The sequence below is a fragment of the Nicotiana sylvestris genome, chromosome 3 (genome assembly GCF_000393655.2).
Source record: "Nicotiana sylvestris chromosome 3, ASM39365v2, whole genome shotgun sequence".
Taxonomy (NCBI): domain Eukaryota; kingdom Viridiplantae; phylum Streptophyta; class Magnoliopsida; order Solanales; family Solanaceae; genus Nicotiana; species Nicotiana sylvestris.
In genome coordinates this window covers 32,639,571-32,661,979 of record NC_091059.1, presented here as the reverse complement: position 1 = coordinate 32,661,979, position 22,409 = coordinate 32,639,571, and the positions used below count along the sequence as shown (strand labels likewise).

The window sequence follows — 22,409 nt, the reverse complement described above, 5'->3', positions numbered from 1 at the left end:
AAAATGGTAAAATGTTCTATTTATAGTGGGCTGGAAAAACTGGCTAAAAATGCCCCTGCGGGGTTAGTGCGGACTGCACAAAAATGGCACGCGGCCGCACTGGGTTGCTTGACCTTTGAATCTTGCTCTTTGAAAATGGTGATGCGGACTACACAAAGTTGGGGTGCGGCCGCATGAAAACTGGCGCGGACCGCATAAAGTTGTTGTGCGGCCGCATGAAAGGTTTTGCAACTTCTCTGAACTTCACTGATGCGGGTCGCGTGACCATAGAGTGCGGCTGCATGGGGGGCAGCGCGGGCCGCATGAAGTTTGACGCGGCCGCATGGTTTGCTTCTGGAATATAATACTATCTGAACTTATTGGACGTGACCGCATAGCAAAATTGTGCGGCTGCATGAGCGAGACGCGGGCCGCATGAATTGGGACGCGGCCGCATGGTGCATGGCTTGTAAGTTCACAGTCTCTGAACTTCTATGGTGCGGCCGTATGACATGATGGTGCGGTCCGCACCAAGTTCTGAATGTCTTCACTCTACTGATCTTTGACACTTGAGCAGGTTTCACTCCAATTTGAGCCGATCTTTGACGATCTGTCACTTTATAGCTCAAACCTGCAATCAAGTGCAATCTGTAAGCTTTTTGGGACTATTTTGTAGCAATTTACACTCAAAGCGCAGGCAAGTATGGGTATAAAACATGTTAAAATCCTACTTATCAGGTACCCGCGCTCACTTGGGATGTGCAGACTCTGGGAGGGGCCCCTTACGGCCCAAGCGCAATATCAAGCCATCTTATGGCATAATCAATAGGCTCTCGGCCTCATATCAACAAGTCACCTCGTGGCATACAATCTTAGGCCCTCAGCCTCATAATCATAAATCAGTGTATCACTGTTGCAGCGTGCAGCCCGACCCAAAAGTATCCTCACAACACAAGCCCTCGGCCTTACTCAGTCAGAATCTCATAAGCCACTCAGGCAAGAGTAAAACAAGATGCTCAACCTAAAATATCATTTAATGTGTTAAAACAGAGTAAACATGGATGAATTATGAAAACACTAGAATATAGCATGACTGAGTTCAGATATAAAATCAATACAGTGAGGAAATAGCAGTAAAAGCCCCCTAAGGGTCCAAATAGTTGGCACGAGGCCCAAATATGGCATTCAGCCCAAAACATGATGATAGCAAATAGTTTTCAATCAAATACGCGGTAAAACAGTCATTCGGGGCGGACTAAGTCACAATCCCCAGCGGTGCACGACCCCACGCTCGTTATCTAGCGTGTGCGTCACCTCAATATAGCACAACGATGTGTAATCCGGGGTTTCATACCCTCAGGACAACATTTAAAATCATTACTCACCTCAATCCGGTCCAAACTCTAGCCCGCGACGCCTTTGCCCCTCGTATTGGCCTTAACTCGCGTCGAATATATCCAAAATCAGAATCACAACATCAAAATATGTTAAGGGCACGAAGCCCATGTGAAAATAATCAATTTACAACATAAATCCCGAAATTAACCAAAACCCGACCCCCTGGCCCTCATCTCGGAATTCGATAAAATTTACATCAATAGATTCCTTATCTCCCCATGAGTTCATACATATCAAAAATCTCAAAATCCGACCACAAATGGCCCCTCAAATACTCAAGTCAAGGTCTCCAATACCAAGCCCTAGTTTCCCAATTTTTAACCCTTAATTTCCATTAATCTTAGGCCAAATCAGTGAAATAATGTCATAGGATGGATTATTAGACTCAAAAATCTTACCTCCAGACAATATCCCTTGATTCCCTCTTCAAAATCTCCCAAAAAGCTCCAAAACCGACTTGAAATAGTGAAGAACAACTCAAAAATCGCGAAGGAATGCTTTTATACCTTCTGGCCCAGGCTCGCACCTGCGGTCCAGATACCGCTTTTGCGGTCCTCTTCTGCGGTCCAAGACGCCGCATCTGCGGTACACACTTAAATCCTCAATCTCCGCATATGTGATGCCTCATCCGCACTTGCGCCATCGCAGGTGCGGTTCCTCAACCGCTTCTGCAGTTCCTGCCTTCCTAGGCTCTTTTCGCTTCTGCGACTGGTCCTTCGCATTTGCGGGGGTCGCACCTGCAGCCTCCCAACCGCAGATGCGGTTATGACAGCAGTCCTAAAACTTCAGCTGCCATTTTCAAATTCCAAACTTTTCGCCAACCATCTGAAATCACCCCGAGGCCCCCGGGACCTCAACCAAAAGCACTAACAAGTCCTATACCACTATCCAAACTTATACCAATCTTCTAAACACCCCAAACAACATCGAATCACCCAAAACACATCGAATTCAAGCCTAAGGTTCCAAAATCTTCTGAATTACGCTTTTGATCAAAAAGTCTACCAAACCACGTCCGAATGACCTGAAATTTTGCACACACATCCCAAATGACACAGCGAAACTACTTCCACTCCCGGAATTCCATTCTGACCCCTATATCAAAATTTCACCTATCAACCGGAAAACGCCAAAATTCCAATTTCGCCAATTCAAGCCTAAATCTACTCCGGACCTCCAAAATACATTCCGATCACGCTCCTAAGTCCAAAACCACCTCCCGAAGCTATCCGAACCATTGGAACTCACATCCGATCCCTCTAACACATAAGTCAACATCTGGTTGACTTTTCCAACTTAAGCTTCCTCGGAAGATACTAAGCATCTCAAACCTTACCAAAACCTTTCTAAACCCGAGCCAACCAACCCGATCACGCATAATACTGATAAACAAAGCAATAAGAAGTAGAAATGGGGGAAATGGACCAGTAACTCATGAGACGACTGGTCGGGTCATCACATCTTCCCCCTCTTAATCAAATGTTCGTCCTCGAACGAGTCAAGAAACATACCTGAAGCCTCAAACAAGTGAGGATATTTTCTCCGAATCTCCCGCTCAGTTTCCCAGGTAGCCTCCTCCACGGGCCAACCTCTCCACTACACTTTCACTGAAGCTATATCCTTTGACCTCAACATTCGAACCTAACGCTCCAAAATAGCTACTGGCTCCACATCATAAGTCAAATCATCATCTAACTGAACCGTGCTAAAATCCAGAACATAAGACGGATCCCCAATATACTTCCGGAGCATAGAAACATGAAATACCGGATGCATACTCGACAAGCTGGGTGGCAAGGCAAGCTCATAAGCCCCCTCCCCAATCCTCCGAAGAACCTCAAAAGGCCCAATGAACCGAGGACTCAATTTACCCTTCTTCCCAAATTACATAACACCCTTCATGGGTGAAACCTTCAACAGAACCTTCTCACCAACCATGTAGGACACATCCCGAACCTTCCTGTCAACATAACTCTTTTGTCCCGACTGTGCTGTACGAAGCCTCTCCTGAATCACCTTTACCTTCTCTAAAGCATCCTGCACCAAGTCTGTCCCCAATATCCTAGCCTCACCCGGCTCAAACCAACCAACTGGAGATCTACACCGCCTCCCATACAAAGCCTCATATGGAGCCATCTGAATGCTCGACTGGTAGTTATTATTATAAGCAAACTTTGCGAGCGGTAGAAACTGATCCCATGACCCTGTGAAATCAATGACACAAGCACGCAACATGTCCTCCAATATCTGAATAATGCGCTCAGATTGTCCATCCGTCTGAGGGTGAAAAGTTGTGCCCAACTCAACCTAAGTACCCAACTCTCGCTACACAGACCTCCAAAACTACGAAGTAACCTGAGTGCCCCTATCTAAAATGATGGAAACTGGGACACCATGCAAACAAACAATCTCCCGGATATAGATCTCTGCTAACCGCTCTAAAAAATAGGTAGTACACACAGGAATGAAGTGCGCAGACTTGGTCAGCCGATCCACAATCACCAAAATAGCATCGAACTTCTTCAAAGTCCGTGGGAGTCCAGCTACAAAGTCCATAGTGATCTTCTCCCACTTTCACTCTGGAATATCCATCCACTGAAGCAAGACACCCGGTCTCTGATGCTCATATTTTACCTGCTGACAATTGAGACATCGAGCTACAAATCTCACAATGTCCTTCTTCATTCTCCTCCACCAATAATGTTGTCTCAGATCCTGATACACCTTTGCGGCACCTGGATGAATGGAATACCGCGAGCTATGGGCCTCCTCCAGAATCAACTCCCGAAGCCCATCTACATTGGGCACACATATCCGACCCTGCATCCTCAACACCCCATCATCACCAATAGTCACATCTCTGGCATCATCGTGATGAACTCTGTCCTTAAGGACTAGCAAATGCGGATCATCATACCGGTGCTCTTTGATGCGATCATATAAGGAAGATCGAGAAATCACACAAGCCAATACCCGACTAGGCTCTGAAATATCCAATCTCATTAACCGATTGGCCAAGGCCTGAACATCAACTGCAAGAGGTCTCTCCCCAACTAGAATATATTCCAAACTCCCCATACTCACCGCCTTTCGGCTCAAAGCACCGGCCACCACATTGGCCTTCCCCGGATGGTACAATATAGTGATATCATAGTCCTTTAGCAACTCCAACCATCTTCGCTGCCTCAAATTGAGATCCTTCTACTTGAACAAGTGCTGGAGGCTACGATGATCAGTAAACACCTCACAAGACACACCATACAAATAATGCCTACATATCTTCAGTGCCTGAACTATGGCAGTCAACTCTAAATCATGAACAGGGTAGTTCTTCTCATGGGGCTTCAACTGACGAGAAGCATAAGCAATAACTTTACCCTCCTACATCAACACACACCCAATACCAACTCTCGAAGCAACACAATACACAGTATAGGAACCTGAAGCTGATGGAAAAACTAACACTGGAGTTGTGGTCAAGGTTGTCTTAAGCTTCTGAAAGCTCTCCTCACACTCGTTCGACCACACAAATGAAGCACCCTTCTGAGTCAAATTGGTCAAGGGCGATGCGATGGATGAAAATCCCTGAACAAACCGGTGATAATAGCCTTCCAAACCAAGAAAACTGTGAATCTCTATGGCTGAGGGCGGTCTGGGCCAACTCTAAACTACCTCTATCTTCTTCGGATCAACCTGAATACCCTCGATGGACACCACATGCCCTAATAAAGCCACTGAACTGAGCCAAAACTCACACTTGGAGAACTTTGCATAAAGCTTATCCTCCCTCAATCTCTGCAACACAACTCTCAAATGCTCCACGTGCTTCTCCTGACTACGCGAATACACCAGAATATCATCAATAAAGACTATGACAAATGAGTCGAGATAAGGTCGGAACACGCTGTTCATCAAATGCATGAACGTTGCCGGGGCATTGGTCACCCCAAAAGATATCACCAAGAACTCATAATGACCATATCGGGTCCTGAAAGCCATCTTAAGAATATCCGAGTCCCTGATCTTCAACTGGTGATAACCTAAACGAAGATCAATCTTGGAGAACACTCTCGCCCCCTGAAGTTGGTCGAATAAATCATCAATACGAGGCAAAGGATACTTGTTCTTAATTGTTACTTTGTTCAGCTGCCTATAATCAATGCACATCCTCATAGTGCCATCCTTCTTCTTCACAAATAGAACAGGTGCACCCCAAGACGACACACTAGGCCGAATGAACCCCTTATCAAAGAGTTCCTGAAGCTGCTCTTTTAACTCCTTCAACTCCGCTGGTGCCATACGATACGGCGGAATAGAAATGGGTTGAGTGTCTGGCACTAGATCAATACTAAAATCAATATCCATGTCCGGCGGCATGCTCGGCAGCTCTGCAGGAAACACATAAAGAAAATCCCTCACAACTAGAACCAAATCAATACTAGGAGTCTCTGCACCGACATCCCTCACAAAGGCTAAATACGAAAGACAACCCTTCCCAACCATACGCTGGGCCTTCAAAAATGAAAGTACCCTACTGGGAACATAATCAGTCGGACCTCGCCACTCAATCCGTGGCACACCCGGTATAGCCAATGTCACTGTCTTAACATGACAGTCTAGAATAGCACGACACGGAGATAGCCAATTTATGATATAAATAACATTGCAATCCACCATGCATAGCAACAAAAGATCCACTTGGGTCTCCATACCCCCAATAGTCACCACGCGTGACCGGTACACACAGTCTACAACAACAGTATCACCCACCGGAGTAGATACATGAACAAGTGAAACAAGAGACCACAGGGCATATCCAAATAATGAGCAAAGTATGATGACACATAAGAATAAGTGGAACCGAAATCAAATAATACAGAGGCATCTCTGTGGCAGACTAAGACAATACCAGTAATAACAACATCTGAAGCAATAGCATCGGGGCTAGCTGGAAGTGCATCGAAACAGGCCTGACCGCCACCTGATCGACCTCCCCCTCTAGGGCGACCCCTAGCTGACTGATCTCCACCCCTAGCTGGCTAGATGAGTGGTAGTGAAGTAAATGGCGCTGAAGCTAATGGCTGACTCCTCTGTTGAGGTGAACCCGCAAGACGACGAAGGCACTGCCTCCACATATAACCCATTTCTCCACACTCATAGCAACTCCTGGGTGCTGGAGACGGGGACTAAAGGGAACCCCTAGCACTAGAATGACTAGCAGATGCACTTAGCATAGAAGAGCCCTGAACTGATGGAGCACGGGACAAACTCTGATCTGGAAGGGCACTAAGTGATGACTGGCCCTGATGAGAACTGTGAGAACCATGATCCGATGACGCCCCACGATAACCTGGGCGAGCTGGCTGAGCATGCCTGAATGGACGACCTCTGTCGTGCTAAAACTGACCTCTCGAAGTATCACCACCATAACTACCAGATACTCGAGGCCTCTTGGCCTCCCTCTCATCTCTCTCCTGACGACGAACTGACTCAATCTCACGAGAAATGTCTACAACCTCCTCAAATGTAGCACCAGTCACCCTCTCTCTAGTCATGAGAATACGAAGCTGATAAGTGAGACCATCAACAAACCTCATAATCCTCTCTCTATCTGTCGGAACCAACCAAATCGCATGACGAGCTAACTCATAGAACCTTATCTCATACTGCGTCACAGTCATCTCTCCCTGATGCAATCACTCGAACTGCCTGCGCAGTTCCTCTCTGCCAGACTGCGGCACATACTTCTCCAAAAAGAGAATAGAGAACTGCTGCCAGGTAAGGGGTGCTGCACCAACAGGCCTACACCTCTCAAAAGCCTCTCACCAAGTGAAGGCAGCTCCAGAAAACTAAAAAGTAGTGAAAGCGACCCCACTGGTCTCCAGAATACCCGTTGTATGAAGCATCCTCTGACACTTATCCAAGAAACCATGGGCATCCTCGCCCTCTGCACCACTAAAAGTCAGAGGCTGAAGTCTACCAAACCTCTCCAACCTGCGCTGCTCATCCTCTAGCATAGCAGGAGCTACATAGTCCTGAGCAGTTGCAACCGGCTGGGCTGGATGTGCCCCCGATGTCTGAAGCCCCTGCACGACCTGCTCAGGTGTGCGAGCGGCGGGAGTCTGATTGCCTCCCCCGGCCTAAGAAGTAGTTGCGGCTGTAGTAACTGAAACCGCCTGAGCTAGGCCAGTGCATACTGATAGAATTTGAGTCAAGGCCTCATAAAGATCCAGAATCACAATGGATACAGCTGGTGCCTAAGCTGGTGCTGTTGAAGCGTCCACAATTGGGACCTGATCCTGAACTGGGGTGGCTGGTGGATCTGCAGGTGCTACCCTAGTTGCTGTGCGGGCCACACCCCTACCCCTACCACGACCTCGACCGCGTCATCGGCCTCTAGCGGCCACAACTGGTGGTACTGGTGGTCGTCCATCTTGACTGGTAGCGCGTGTCCTTACCATCTGTGAGAGAATAAAATAACAGAAGTTTAGTACTCGGATCAACAGATTCACACAACAAGAATTTCAAGAATATGAAGTTTTTCCTAAAAGTTCAGCAGCCTCTCGAGGATAAATACAGACGTCTCTGTACCGATCTGCGAGACTCTACTAAACCTGCTCATGACTCGTGAGACCTATGTAACCTAGGCTCTGATATCAACTTGTCACGACCCTAAACCCAGACCCGATCGTGATGGCGCCTCTCGTGAAGACAAGGCCAGTCGACACACTCCCAATTCATTTTAAGCAATTAAATAATACAAATTAAGTCTTTAACATAATAATAATCCCAAAATAAGGTGAAACAATACAATTGCGGAATAGACATAGACCGACATCGGGGTGTCACCAGTCATGATATCTACTAACCGATTTAAAATAGGAAGAATCTACATAGTCTATTACAGAACTAAAATAGGAGAAAATAATATAGAGGGAGAAGCATTGGGCTGCGAACGCCGAGCAGCTACCTAGTGAATCTCCGAAACCGTCTGAGCTGGAAAAAATCAACACTCGCTAGCGGGACCTGAAGCACCTGAATCTGCACATAGGGTGCAGAGAATAAAGTGAGTACTCCCACTCAGTGAGTAATAATAATAAATGAAGACTAAGTGATAAGAAATCACGTAAAAACACAACAACATGCTATAAAGAGGCAGAGTAAATCCAGTAAAATGCAAGTAAACACTGAAATCTCATAAAACACATTAGTTCAATATAAGCTTCTGTAATACCTTTTTAACAGTTAAACAAGTAAATGACACACAACTAGAAGAGATAAACACATAATTACCGCCCCTCGGGCAAGAACATGGAACAACACCAGCCCCTCGGGCTATATCTCATATCACAATGGGTACCCGCGCTCACTAGAGGTGTGCAGACTCCAGGAGGGGCCCCTTACGGCCCAAGAGCAATATCAAGCCATCTCGTGGCATAATCAATAGGCTATCGGCCTCATATCAACAAGCCACCTCGTGGCATACAATCTCAGACCCTCGGCCTCATAATCATAAATCAGTGTATCACGGTTGCAGCATGCAGCCCGACCCAAAAGTATCCTCACAACACAGGCCCTCGGCCTTACTCAGTCAGAATCTCATAAGCCACTCGGACAACAGTAAAATATGATGCTCAGCCAAAAATATCAGTTAAACTATCAATTAATGTGTTAAAACAGAGTAAACATGGCTGAGTTATGAAAAAGGTAGAATATAGCATGACTGAGTTCAGAAATAAAATCAATACAGTGAGAAAATAGCAGTAAAAGTCCTCTAAGGGTCCAAATAGTTGGCACGAGGCCCAAATATGGCATTCATCTCAAAACATGATGATAGCAAACAGTTTTCAATCAAATACACGGTAAAACAGTCATTCGGGACGGACTAAGTCACAATCCCCAACGGTGCACGACCCCACGTTTATCATCTAGCATGTGTGTCACCTCAATATAGCACAACGATGTGTAATTCGGGGTTTCATACCCTCAGGACAATATTCAAAATCATTACTCACCTCAATCCGGTCCAAACTTTAAGCCGCGACGCCTTTGCCTCTCGAATCGGCCTCAACTCCCGTCGAATCTATCCAAAATCAGAATCATGACGTCAAAATATGCTAAGGGAACGAAGCCCATGCGAAAATAATCAATTTACAACATAAATCCCGAAATTAACCAAAATTCGACCCCCGGGCCCACGTCTCGGAATTCGATAAAATTTACATCAATAGATTCCTTATCTCCCCACGAGTTCATACATATCAAAAGTCCCAAAATCCGACCACAAATGCCCCGTCAAATACTCAAGTCAAGGTCCTCAATACCAAGCCCTAGTTTCCCAATTTTTAACCCTTAATTTCCATTAATCTTAGGCCAAATCAGTGAAATAATGCCATAGGATCGATCATTAGACTCAAAAATCTTACCTCCCGACGATATCCCTTGATTCCCTCTTCAAAATCTCCCAAAAAGCTCCAAAACCGACTTGAAATGGTGAAGAACAACTCCAAAATCGCGAAGGAATGCTTTTATACCTTCTGGCCCAGGCTTCTCGCACCTGCGGTCCAGATACCGCTTCTGCGGTCTGCTTCTGCGGTCCGCTTCTGCAGTCCAAGACGCCACATCTGCGGTACTCACTTAAATCCTCAATCTCCGCATCTACGATGCCTAATCCGCACATGCGCCATCGCAGGTGCGGTTCCTCAACCGCTTCTGCGGTTCCTGCCTTCCTAGGCTCTTTCCGCTTCTACGACTGGTCCTCCATATCTGCGGGGGTCGCACCTGTGGCCTCCCAACCGTAGATGCGGTTATGACAGCAGTCCTAAAACTTCAGCTGCCATTTCCAAATTCCAAACGTTCCGCCAACCATCCAAAATCACCCCGAGGCCCCCGGGACCTCAACCAAAAGTACCAACAAGTCCTATACCACTATCCAAACTTATACCAATCTTCTAAACATCCCAAACAAGATCGAATCATCCAAAACACATCGAATTCAAGCCTAAGATTTCAAAATCTTCCGAATTACGCTTTTGATCAAAACGTCTACCAAACCACGTCCGAATGACCTAAAATTTTGCACACACATCCCAAATGACACAACGGAACTACTGCAACTCTCAGAATTCCATTCCGACCCCTATATAAAAATCTCACCTATCAACCAGAAAACACCATAAATCCAATTTCGTCAATTCAAGCCTAAATCTACTCCGGACCTCCAAAACACATTCCGATCACGCTCCTAAGTCCAAAATCACCTCCCGAAGCTATCCGAACCATCAGAAATCACATCCGGGCCCTCTAACACATAAGTCAACATCTGGTTGACTTTTCTAACTTAAGCTTCCTCAAAAGAGACTAAGTGTCTCAAACCTTACCAAAACCTTTCCGAACCTGAGCCAACCAACTCGATCACACATAATACTGATAAACAAAGCAATAAGAAGCAGAAATGGGGGAAATGGAGCGGTAACTCATGAGACGACTGACCAGATCATCACGACATGACACATTACCAGCGGGATGAACGTCGCAAGGTCGTCCAAACATACTTGGCCTGGCTAGAGGCCCAGATAGAGGATTGGGACCAGAGGTATGGCCTGATTCCGCCATACCCTCCACCTGACCGTTTGGAAGGCGACCATAAGTACATGAGTTGGTATCGTAGAGTTATTTGACTTCTCGTTAGGAATCTCGTTCATCGTGCTGGTGGTCGGTACATTCCATATGCCGGGAGGCATGAGGCACTGGTATGTTATTTGTTATACTTACTTATAATGTTACATTATCCTCCCGTAATTAATATTTTATATGATATGCAGGCTATTGGCTTACACCAGTTCTACCAGTTGGGACTGGAGATACTACAACATACAGGGGAGGGAGCGGTAGTTGTGCAGGGTTTGGCCATCGGGTTACTGATCTTGCTGCTGACACATTGAGACGTGCCCGAGAGGATAGGCGCTTAGGATACGAGGCTGCTTATGTACCGCCCGAGGAGTACCATCATGGGCCACAAGTGGCCCCTGAACGTAGCAGATGTGGCAGGCGTGGCCAGAGAGGGAGGGGTGACCCACGTGGTCGTGGTGGTCAGCGAGGACGAGTCCCCAGCAAGGGGCGCTGAGGCACTCGTGGAGGATATTAGAGATGACCAGTCGGGTACTACCTTGATCCACACGATACTCCTCATGATATGTCGTCATTCAGCCTTCACTTGTCACCAGGGACTTCACAGGTGACCCTGTCAGCTCCATTGTTGATCGCGGGCACGGCAATTACGCAGCAGGAGTGGGATCAGTATTTTCCTGATCGTTCAGAGCCATCGACAGTTGCTGCTGATCGTCCGATACGAGAGGTGCATAGTGGGCGACGACTGAGTTATGGCTCACCATCGAGTATTGTTGAGGATCTTTCACATACTTCATCTACTTCAGTGCACCTCGATGTTCCGACAAAGCATTGTGTCGCTACTCAGGTGCAGGTTTGTTTGTATTACTATTATTTCACTGTGTTTTTACCTTATAGATTAGTCAGTAATATTTAAAGTGTTTATATTTTTTAAAATTTTATCATCGCCCGTCACGGAGGCCACATTGTGCGATATTACTAACTTGTCGTGACGGATGATCTTATTCAGGAGCCTGCTGAGACCATGGTATGACCATTAAATTTATTTGCTAACACGTATGTTAGTATTCTATATTTCATATACTAAAATATCTTATAATTCTATAGGTTACTGATGTCCCAATGACCGCTTCTACTGAGCCTGCCAGACTTACTAACGATCATGCTTCAGTGCATCCTTCGATAAAGAGGCGACATGATGAGGATGATCCTACTAGCGTAGCCGGGCGAGATGGATGCACCTCAGGCCAGCCAATGCTTTAAAGCATACAGGTTGTGGGACTCATTGATATGTATTCTAAGTTGTATATATGACATTAAATATATAATAGCAAAATGATTGATGCTTACGTAATTTGCGCATGTGTTTTTATTTTTCAGGTTATTTATTAGTTTAACACTATAACATAAAATAAAATAAAATAAAAGACAACTTAATATAAATTTAAATTCGTTAACAGTTAAAGACAATACATGACACGTACAACATAAAAATAAAAAACTGCACTTAAAGCATCCATGTGTTTGTTTAGTCACTATCGCACATTATTCGATGCTTCAACCACATAAATTTCTCTTCTAACCGATTATTTTCTTCTTCTGCCTCTTTTAGTTTCTCCTTCACTGCCGCAAATTGTTCTTGCAGTTTCAAGATTTGGAGTTCGTACTCACCGGTCAAATTCCAAATGTTTAAGAAGAAAAAAAAGCACTTTTGGCTTTGGAGAAGCTTGACCAAGCAGGCTAGTACTCCCTCTATTTCAATTTAGATGACACTTTCCTTATTAGTCCGTTTCAAAAGGAATAACACATTTCTACAATTGAAAATAATTTAACTTTAAACTCTTCATTTTACCCATTTTAACCTTAGTGAGAAACTTTTATAATCACACAAATGTCATGGCCACACAAAGTTTTTACCCCTTAAGCTTTTAAGATCACAAGTTTCAAAAATCTTTTTTTTCCTTAAACTCTGTGTCGAATCAAACCACATCGTCTAAATTGAAACGGAGGGAGTAGTACCGTTGGAACATTCATCCCCGCAGTTATTTGGAATCATTTAGCAAGATACCAAGCTAATAAGGTATAAAGGATCATTTGAATATTAGTACATCATGCCGATCAAACACCACATTCATCTGTATAGGAAAAAGCTCATTGCATACAATTTAACTCGAAACATTATGTCATTCTCTCAACCTTTGCTCTCTCTACGTAAGGAGAAAAAAAAGATTACAACTCAAAACAAAACAAAACAAAACCAATCAACTAAATCAAGAAAAAAAAATTGCTAAATTTTTTGAGAGGATTATTCTGTATGACATTATAAGTACTCAAACTTCCTTCCATTACTCAGTAGAGAATATAACCTGAAACCTGGCATGCAGCCACCTCATATCAATGTCAACAAACTATATCAGGAAAAGGAAACTCAATCCGGTTTGCAAACGGGTTGTACTCTTCAACTGGATCTTTCTTAATGCAGCCACCATCACCCTCAGTGTGATCAGCTGTCAAATCTGAAGAAATATTCCTCGCAATCCCTTGTTTTAAAGAAAAGGGATCAGGAGTGAAAGAGAAAAGAGAGAAGCCCGAACTTCCAGACTTCCCGTTTTGACCTGCTTCTACAGTTGGTTTATCTGTTGCATGCTGCCCCATCCTCTGCATATTAGCTTCGTGACGGGCATCTTTTAACCCACCAACAGTTGTATCATTAGCACTTTTCTTTGTGCACGTGTCATTTGTTTGAGCAACTGACTGGTAAACAGGGAATTGACCAGGATTGACAACAGGAGGGGTCAGATGCTGTAGGCCGCCATACTGCATGAAATGCGTATAAGCATTCAGACCATAAGCAAAAGGGCTAGCAAATACATAGTGGTTTGGATGAGGAAATGGCATTAAGCCATTCGCAGGAGCTACTCCCCAAGAAGCCGGACTTTGATAATAATAACCAATTGCAGGAGCTTGAAACAAAGGGAAGTGTATGCCTTGATTTTGGACTGGTGGATGCACAGGTTGAGGTTGAGTTCCAAGAGAAGCCCCATTCATATTTCCACTACTGCAAGTTGAATTAGCTGTTACAGGAAAATTTTGCACTGTAGTTGTTCTTGCAGCATCTGGTGTAAGGCACTCAACATGAACACCACTACCAGTAGCATTCCCCTTTTGTTGCGCAACTTCATAACAATCAGCAAAGCCGTTCCTAATTTCTGAAGTTCCTCTTCCTTCTGACTTTTGGCTGCAATCTTCTGAATCTGACGTTGATGATGATTCTGGATGTCGAGGATTTGAAAAGGATGTATTGCTGTCTCCCTCACTAAGGCAGGATGAGCAATTATCAGAATTAGAAGAGCTTCTCTGTGATGAAACCAAAGAAGACCCCTGCATCGACTCATTTTCATCATCTCCTCCTAAATATTTCAAATAGTGCTGGGACTTCTCTTCTAAATGAAAACCAGTTCTGCAGTTGCTTTCTGGTTTGGAGCCAGGTTTTCTTGATTCTTGAAAGTCCTTTTCTTCATGATGGATCTGAAGAGGACTAGATACTTCCGAACTATTGGAAATCGAATATTCTGGATCCTCTAGAGTTTCAGTACTCAATGTAAGATCAGAGTCAGAGCTGTTTCTTGGATACTTCTTCTGTGATTCTGTTGGCTCCCATACTTTCTTAGTAACAGGAGAATCCCAGCTGGAGAGATTATTACCTGTAGTCATTCTGTTTTTGAGTCTTCTACCATTTTCTCGCATGTATTCGAGTTGATTATATTTGTTTCCATGATAATACTGCTTGGAGATATCTGATGAAGATGCTGACTTACTCACAGGTTTGTTATCTTGTATTTCTCTGGCCATATTTGGATCCAACTTCGATCTATAATCGATGTGTTGGTTACAGCTGCAAGCGGCAGAGTCATATCGGTCATTCATCCTCTTATTATTTGAACATTGGAGCTTCTCCGCAAACTTGGAGGTACCATTATGTATGTTGGACTTTGCAACGTTATTTCTTAGTTGCTTATTCAACCTATTAGTACTTTTAGAAGCTCCAAAGTCATCACAGTAATGTCTTGGGTCATGCTTGCTCACTACACCTCCACTCTCTGAAACAACAGCAAACCGTCGTCTATCAAACCATTTCTGGCCTGAATCTGGTTGGGAATCATTTCGAAATTTCAGCCTCCGCCGGGAGTATCTCAAATGATCACTTGCAGAAGAAACATTCATATCTTTAATGTTGAATTCCTCAGGATAGTCATCAGAGTGGATTTGCATATTCGAGCGATGATACCTATCCAAAAGTAGATCATATTCGTTATCCGGGGATAAAGGACTGGAACGATTGACTTCACCCGTTTCACTCAATGAACCCCTTTTGCTTATCAAATTCGACTCATCATCATCAACACTAGGTGTTGACTCCTCCTTTGGAACATCATCAGTTTGGTTAGGTTCACAACTTTTCTTCTCTATATCATTTTCTTTTTCCCTTAATCTCTCCTTCCTCCAAATCTCCTCCTTTGAATCATCAGGAACAAAATTAGTTTCATTTGATTCACAACCTTTCTTCTCTCTATCCTTTTCTTTTTCTCTTAATCTCTCCTTCCTCCGAAGTTTCTTTTCCTTTTCTTTTGTCCTCCTCCGCTCCTTGCGTTCTTCTTCTTCACGCTTTTCCTTCTCTTCTTCCTCAAGAAGTTTCATCTGCATCAACAAATTAAGCAGACTCAAACCATACCTCTACAAGCAGGAATAAGCATTCATACTAAAAGAAGAAGCTGTCCCCAGACCCCACTTGTGGGATTATACTGGATCGTTGTTGTTGTACTAAAAGAAGAAGCTGTGACAGGACTTAATCTATAAATACATCTTCCAAGTACCTGCTTTTCTAAAGTAATAATTTCCTTGCAGGCAACATGTACACGCTCCTCTAGCAACTTCAATGCAAGACAGACAAATATGCTATGTGCATTTTGCCGTGCTGTTCCTTCTCTAAAAGCTTTTTCAACCTGTATATATTTCCGTGTCAGAACAAATTCAAGCACCAAAATTAACCAAGCATTGCAATTCCCAAATCATCTCAAACTTGGTTCCAAAAAGGGAGATCTTATTTGGTTCCTAATTTTAGTTGCAGCTTCATGATATTAATATCATGTGACAGAAGATTCCTATTAAGTGATAAACTGAACTTTACCCTATTAGAGGGAAAACAGAGCGAAACTTAATAAGACTAGCATAGGATATTTAAGGCGCACAATTTAGTACACTAGCTTGTCTTCCAATTATAAGAAATATTAGAAGAAAACAAAAGGCAGTTATTGGTCGAATGATTATGTGAATAGAATCCAAACTACGTCACCCGGATCGTCCAAAAATGCACTATTTTTGGAGGAACCGACAAACACCTGACAGCCTTTTTGGAGGATCCAGTAACATAGATTCCCAAGCAATTGACTTAGCTCCCTAGAAACATTAAGCAGATAAGAATCTAAATAATCTGCCTGCTATTCACTCTCCACAATTGCTTCGTAAAAGAAGATTGTTGCGGCGAAACGTTTATAATATAAGGCTACAAAAATTAAAAATGCAAAAGTTACTAACTAAAGAATTGTTTAAAATACACAAACTTATTCTACCACCTTAAATTTATAGCCTATTTGGCCAATCTTTCTTTTTGATAAGCTATGGTCCTGTTTGGCCAATCTTTCCAGACACTAAAAGTGCTATTTTAGAGAGTCAAGGTGTTCAGGCTAAACTTCTCGAAGAAATAGTGATTTAAGTAGTCGGAAAGTAGTTTTCTTGTTGCGGGGAGAAGCAGACATTTGTAACTTCTAAAAGCAGAAGCACAAAATTAATTTTTCAGGACAAAAATACTCTTACCAAACTATCCGTCCTCAATTTATCGAAAGACGGATTGCTTCTCTACTACTGACAAAAGCGCTTCTGAAATGAATTGGTCAAACACAAACCAAAGCACTTCTCTGAAAATCCAAATTAATAAAAGCACTTCTGAAAATAAGCAAATTTTGGAAGCTTAGCAAGATAAGCCCTTATACCTATCATCTTTGATTAGAGAATCGACTGACAAAAAAGTCCTTTTCTGCAAAGCAAGTAGCTAGATTCAAGCAACTTGATGTTTTCTTATATAAAATAGACTCACACTGCTATGCAGCAGATGCTACTTATCCGGAGACCGGAATGATACACAGAAAGCAACCAGTATCTATTTCTTCAATGTCCAGTTACAGATCAGATTTGGCAACTGTTTTTGAACCTTTTGAGTATCAAATCGCCTATGTCTAGAAACAGTGCTGACTTTCTGAGAAACTGGATTAGGGCAGGGTCAGAAGGAAGGAAGATAACATGGTGAAACACTATAGCATTTACCAGCTTGCATCTGGTGGGCAGTTTGGAAAGAGAGGAACTTGAGATGCTTTGAAGATAAATAACCACATTCAGAGGATAAAGGCTAATGGTATTTTTTGTTTGTTTTACTTTTCGTGTAGAATAGAACTTGTTAATGAAGCTGAATCTATTTTAGAGTTCCTAGAACTCCTACAGTTTTAGACAGGAATATACATTTGCCTTCTCCCTTTTTCCACAATGTACAGAACTCCAGCACTGTCTTAATGCTGTATGAATAAATTCTAGCATTTTAAAAAAAAAAAAAAAAAAACAGATTCCCATTGCTCAAGTTTCTTTAATGATCTCCTGATAAGCAAAACTTCAATAAGTTGAAGAATTAAAAGGATAAAAGTTAGTACTGCTTTAGAAACCACTTACGAATAGACTAAAGCACCTGGTACTGACAACAGAAGCAGGGCAAGGGCTTACCTGCTCTTTAAAAATTACAGTTGCAGCATCTAGAAGAAATTCTCGTGCAAGTTCAGGACTCTTCGCATGTTTTTGAGGACGGGAACATTCACCATCGAGATCATTTCCATCCTTGTCCATGGAATTATCATCCTTAAAGGAAACATCAAGCCACAACCATAAAATTGAGAATTTCACAACATAAACAATATCTTAGCATCTGATAGCAACACTAAATAATGAAAGAGCAGCAACAAAGAGATACTTCAGAAGCCTCACAAACTTGACTACCTCTTCTTCTTCAGCTTCTTCAGCATGCTCAAAGAACCTTCTAATGCTTTCACCTCTTGTTATTGTTACAAAACCCTCCCCAACCACAAGCCTGCAATGTACACATTGTTGCCCCTTCAAGGCATGTGCTTTGACTGAAAGCTCGGTACATCTGCCGTCCATTTTCCATGCGCGTAAAGTGATGTAGCAGGCATTCAAACCACCCAAGTCAAGACCATTAACTTGAACTCTTCCACTCAAGCCAACATTTTCATAGTCCAATATATCACATTTTCCTTCTCCAGTTCCAACTGCCCATTCAAAGTGGTGATATGTCCCAAAGTTGTCAATGAAAGTCTGATGCCAATCAGCATGGATTGTGTCATTAGAAACCTGAGAATATGAAAGTAAAATGGCATCAAGCTGGGAGCATAAAATGGTAACTACAACTTTTTCTTAAGATCCAGGAATCAAAGCATCAGCTTCTTAGGTCTTCCTGTCTCTCATTATTTTTCTCTCCTTAGCATTCAATTTTGTTGGCAGGGGGAGCAGGGTAGGTCGGTAGGAAAGTGAATTCATGCCAGTGTTTCAATCATTTGCAGCCTTTCCTTGACGAAAAGAAACAGCTTCAAGGGATTAATGTGCAGGGAAAACTATACTTACCATAGCACAATTTTAACAATGTATAGCCCTTGAATATTAATATTAAAGTGGCAGCAGAAACATTTCATTTCCCCAAAAATATAAGAAAGCAGAAAAGGAAAAGATATAGCTAAATTTCCACATTTGTGCTTCATAAACCAAAAAAAGAAAAAAAAAGAAAAAGTTTACGCTGAAAAATAATCACACCTCGTACTGGAAAGCAGTATCTGCAACACAGAACCAACTAGTGCAACGAGGTTCTCTGTGCATACGCTTCAATTCTTTCAGCTCCTTGAACTCACGGATAACATTCTTTCTGCAATCTCTGCAAAACCTCTTGCTATCAAACCTGCAACCAAAAACTTCTAAAATAAGCAAATTATCTGTTAAAAATGTTTTAAAAAGAAATCCTGATGTCCATCTAAAGGACAGAAAAGAATATGGGAACTTGATGTTCCAGTGATTGTATCTGCGGCAGGAAACAGAGACCACCTACAGTGGATATTAACTTGCTAGCGGCGAGGCAGGTCGCCGAGACTTTTCTTATTGAAATACTGCCGCAACCTGCATTCTTGCTAACTTCAGCATCCAATAACAGGAAAATCACCCAATATAATTGCTGATGTTAAGTCGCTTGAATCATCATTCAAGATCAAAGCCAATATTGCTTGACACATCAATGTCATTAAAAGAAGTGCTGGGCTCTTGTACATTATACTACCTTGGCTCTTATATCAGACATACCTATCCCTTACAACCTTAAACGTTAAAGTCCAAAATATGTCCTTTCCTAACAGTTATAGCTTGATTTATCTAGATCTTTTTACCTTCGTTTTAAAAGGCAGACACTAAGGTAACCATCAGTGATTGATCATAATTAAAATAACCACTTAACTTCAGTCGTGAACTCCAGAAATCATTTGAGGAAGCTCCACCAACAATTACACCCACATAGAAAAATCACCACCGATTACACCGCACCAAAGCAGAACTAATATACAAACAGATTAAAGTGGTATTTGCTCCTCGAGAATTTTACACCACATTGGATAAAACTACAAGATAAATTCATGGGGCTAAGACTTAGAATTAAGAACTCCTCAATTATACATGCAATTGTAAGATTAATAACTGTCTCAGCACAATGCATCTAATTACTGAATTACACACTAGATGGTTAGGAAGCAAAAGAGGGTGAGAGTAAGTATTCAAAAAATAAGAAATCGAATGAATGACAATGTACACACACCTGTAAAGGAGCCTTTCAATGAAATCCTCTTCCTTCATTCTTAAAAGAGATTGTCGTGTCTCTTCTCCAAGGGCAGACCAAAAATCCACCAATGTGTCGACGGAAAGCCTAGCTGTATGAAGAGCACATGTTTCTCTTGTTCCATGCCCTCTGCCGTAGCTTGTCATTCCGTGGCTTATCCAACCCCTACCACCTCCACCACATGCATCAGGATAAAGCAGTTCTCTCTCCCGTTCCCTTGCACGTGCACTGTCAAACACCTGATTCAAAGGAAAGGTAAGAGGAAAAGTGGAAGATTATGGAGAAAGATATTTATTGAGGAAAAGAAATATACATTTTGAAGCCCCTCCAAGGACTTTGTATATATATAACAGTCCAATAAGGTAAGTGCTCCATCTCGTGTTGTGGTCAAACCTCCCCAAGGATGGACGGATGGATCTTGAGCGTCATCCTCACAACCTGTTGTCACACACAAACCCCCATCACACTGATTCTTCAAGGCCCTTACTCTGCCAGAAGGGTGGTTCGCACACGCTCCCTCCTGCTGCAAAGACTTTCCATACATGACAATTTGCAAAAACCCTTCAAGCAGTAACCCATTGCATCTAGAACAGTACATGTGCTTACGAGCTTGCTCAAAAAGGATTTGCTTATCAATCCTCAGAAGCTCCTGCCTCTCTTGAGGTGATAGCTCGCTCCAGAACTACGAACCGATAAAAGAAACATTTTGCATCATTCTCTTGCTATTAGAACTAAATCACATTGATTTAAGTAATCGAGCAATTCATACTTAATAAAACATGAAAATAAAATTGAACCCTAGTTATCCTGAAACATTTTACATGTAACTGAATTCATAGATGAAGCATTGCTGTAAAACAGAAAAGGAATTTCACTCCAACTAATCAATCATTTCTGAATTCAAAAAACCCATTAAAGATTTTGCTACAGCACAATTGTTCTTTAGATTGTTGTGACCTTCTTACATTCATATGACATTACCACATTGATAACTACTTGAAGTCAAAGTTATACACACTGTCAGTATAAGGAATTTTTACACCATTACAGGTCACCTTTACCTATTGAAGCGGGCAACCTGTCTTATTTTCAAGATTTTGCTACAGCAATATTGTTCTTTAGATTGTCGTGAGCTTCTAACGTTCCATATAACATAACTAAATCAATAACTACAAAAACTTCACACTGGATATCAATATAATTCAGTAAAATGGCAAAGTTCAATCCATAAAACCACTCCATTAACCCATTATTACATCACAAGATCCAAAGACAAACTCACAGTCACCAATCCAAATTCACCAACAAAAAAAGTAAAATTAATACAGCCCAAAATTCAGAATATTTTTCAATAAAAAAAAAAGGAAGAATCCAAATTGACTACCTTCTGGAGCTCATTGTGGCCGATGCCATCGTTATGCTTTGACCAGAACCCATTACCCGAATCCGACCCACCCAATTGGTGATCATTTCTCTGTGCTAAACCCGGCATTTTTCTTCTTTTATTATCAATTCCTTGTAGATTCAATTTTCATTCTTGATTCAAAAACCCACCCAAATATCTTATGTTTATCAATTCAATCTAAACAACACATAAATACCCAGATAATTATAGATCGAAAATGAAAATTCCCACAATTTTATGCCAATAAATATCTATTTTATATAATTAAAAGCTTTAAGCGTATCAATCCTATAAAATTCTGATTAGATAGAGCAGTGGACTGAGAATTTTAAAAAGTGAAATCGGATTGAGAATTTAGAAAGAGAATGGGGGAGAAAAGGGGAAGATAGATATAGGGGTTTTTGCTGATGAGATTTGGTGATGTGCCTCTCTGTATTTATAAGTGTGTGTATATTCTTCATTTTCATATATATACGTGGAGACAGGAGTTGCTTGGTGCTTGGGTTAATTTTCCAAAAAGATGAAATGCTACTGTTACATTGGAATTTTCCATTTATGCTTTAACATTAGATAAGTATAAAATGGTTTTATTAGAATTTAAATTTAATTATAATGAAAATTAAAAAATTATTTCAAAGTTAAATGCGCTTGGATTTTTTATATTTGGTTGTAATTTTTGGATGTTGTTAGATGTCTATTTTGATATACAGTCAAACTTCTCTATAACAGCTTCGTTTGTTCCAAATATTTTTAGATGTTATAGCGAAGTATTGTTATAGAGAACATATATTATGACATAACATAAAAATTGGTTTCGAAGAAATTTAGTTTTTATAGTGAAGTGTTGTTATATAGGGATGTTGTTATAGAGCGGTCTGGCGGTAGTCGATACATGAGGCAGGTGATAAGAATTGAAAGGTTTTTTTCTTCATTTTTTACTTATCTAAAGAAATTTAAGGTTCTAATCATTTTGATCAATAGGTACAGTACAAAGTTACGAATAGAAAA

The 22,409-nt window shown here is 42.0% G+C and overlaps 1 protein-coding gene across 1 annotated transcript; it reads right to left on the bottom strand.

The window, feature by feature from the left end:
- Positions 1–13,119: 13,119 nt before the first annotated feature.
- LOC104242003 (uncharacterized) lies at positions 13,120–21,845 on the bottom strand. The gene is made up of 8 exons (XM_009796976.2): positions 21,381–21,845; positions 20,310–20,678; positions 19,976–20,235; positions 18,934–19,075; positions 18,106–18,477; positions 17,836–17,967; positions 15,882–16,010; positions 13,120–15,705 (listed from the first exon to the last, which is right to left on the bottom strand). The coding sequence occupies exons 1-8, from the start codon at positions 21,486–21,488 to the stop codon at positions 13,408–13,410; spliced, it is 3,810 nt and encodes a 1,269-aa protein (XP_009795278.1). The 5' UTR covers positions 21,489–21,845; the 3' UTR covers positions 13,120–13,407.
- Between the last annotated feature and the right edge of the window lie 564 nt (positions 21,846–22,409).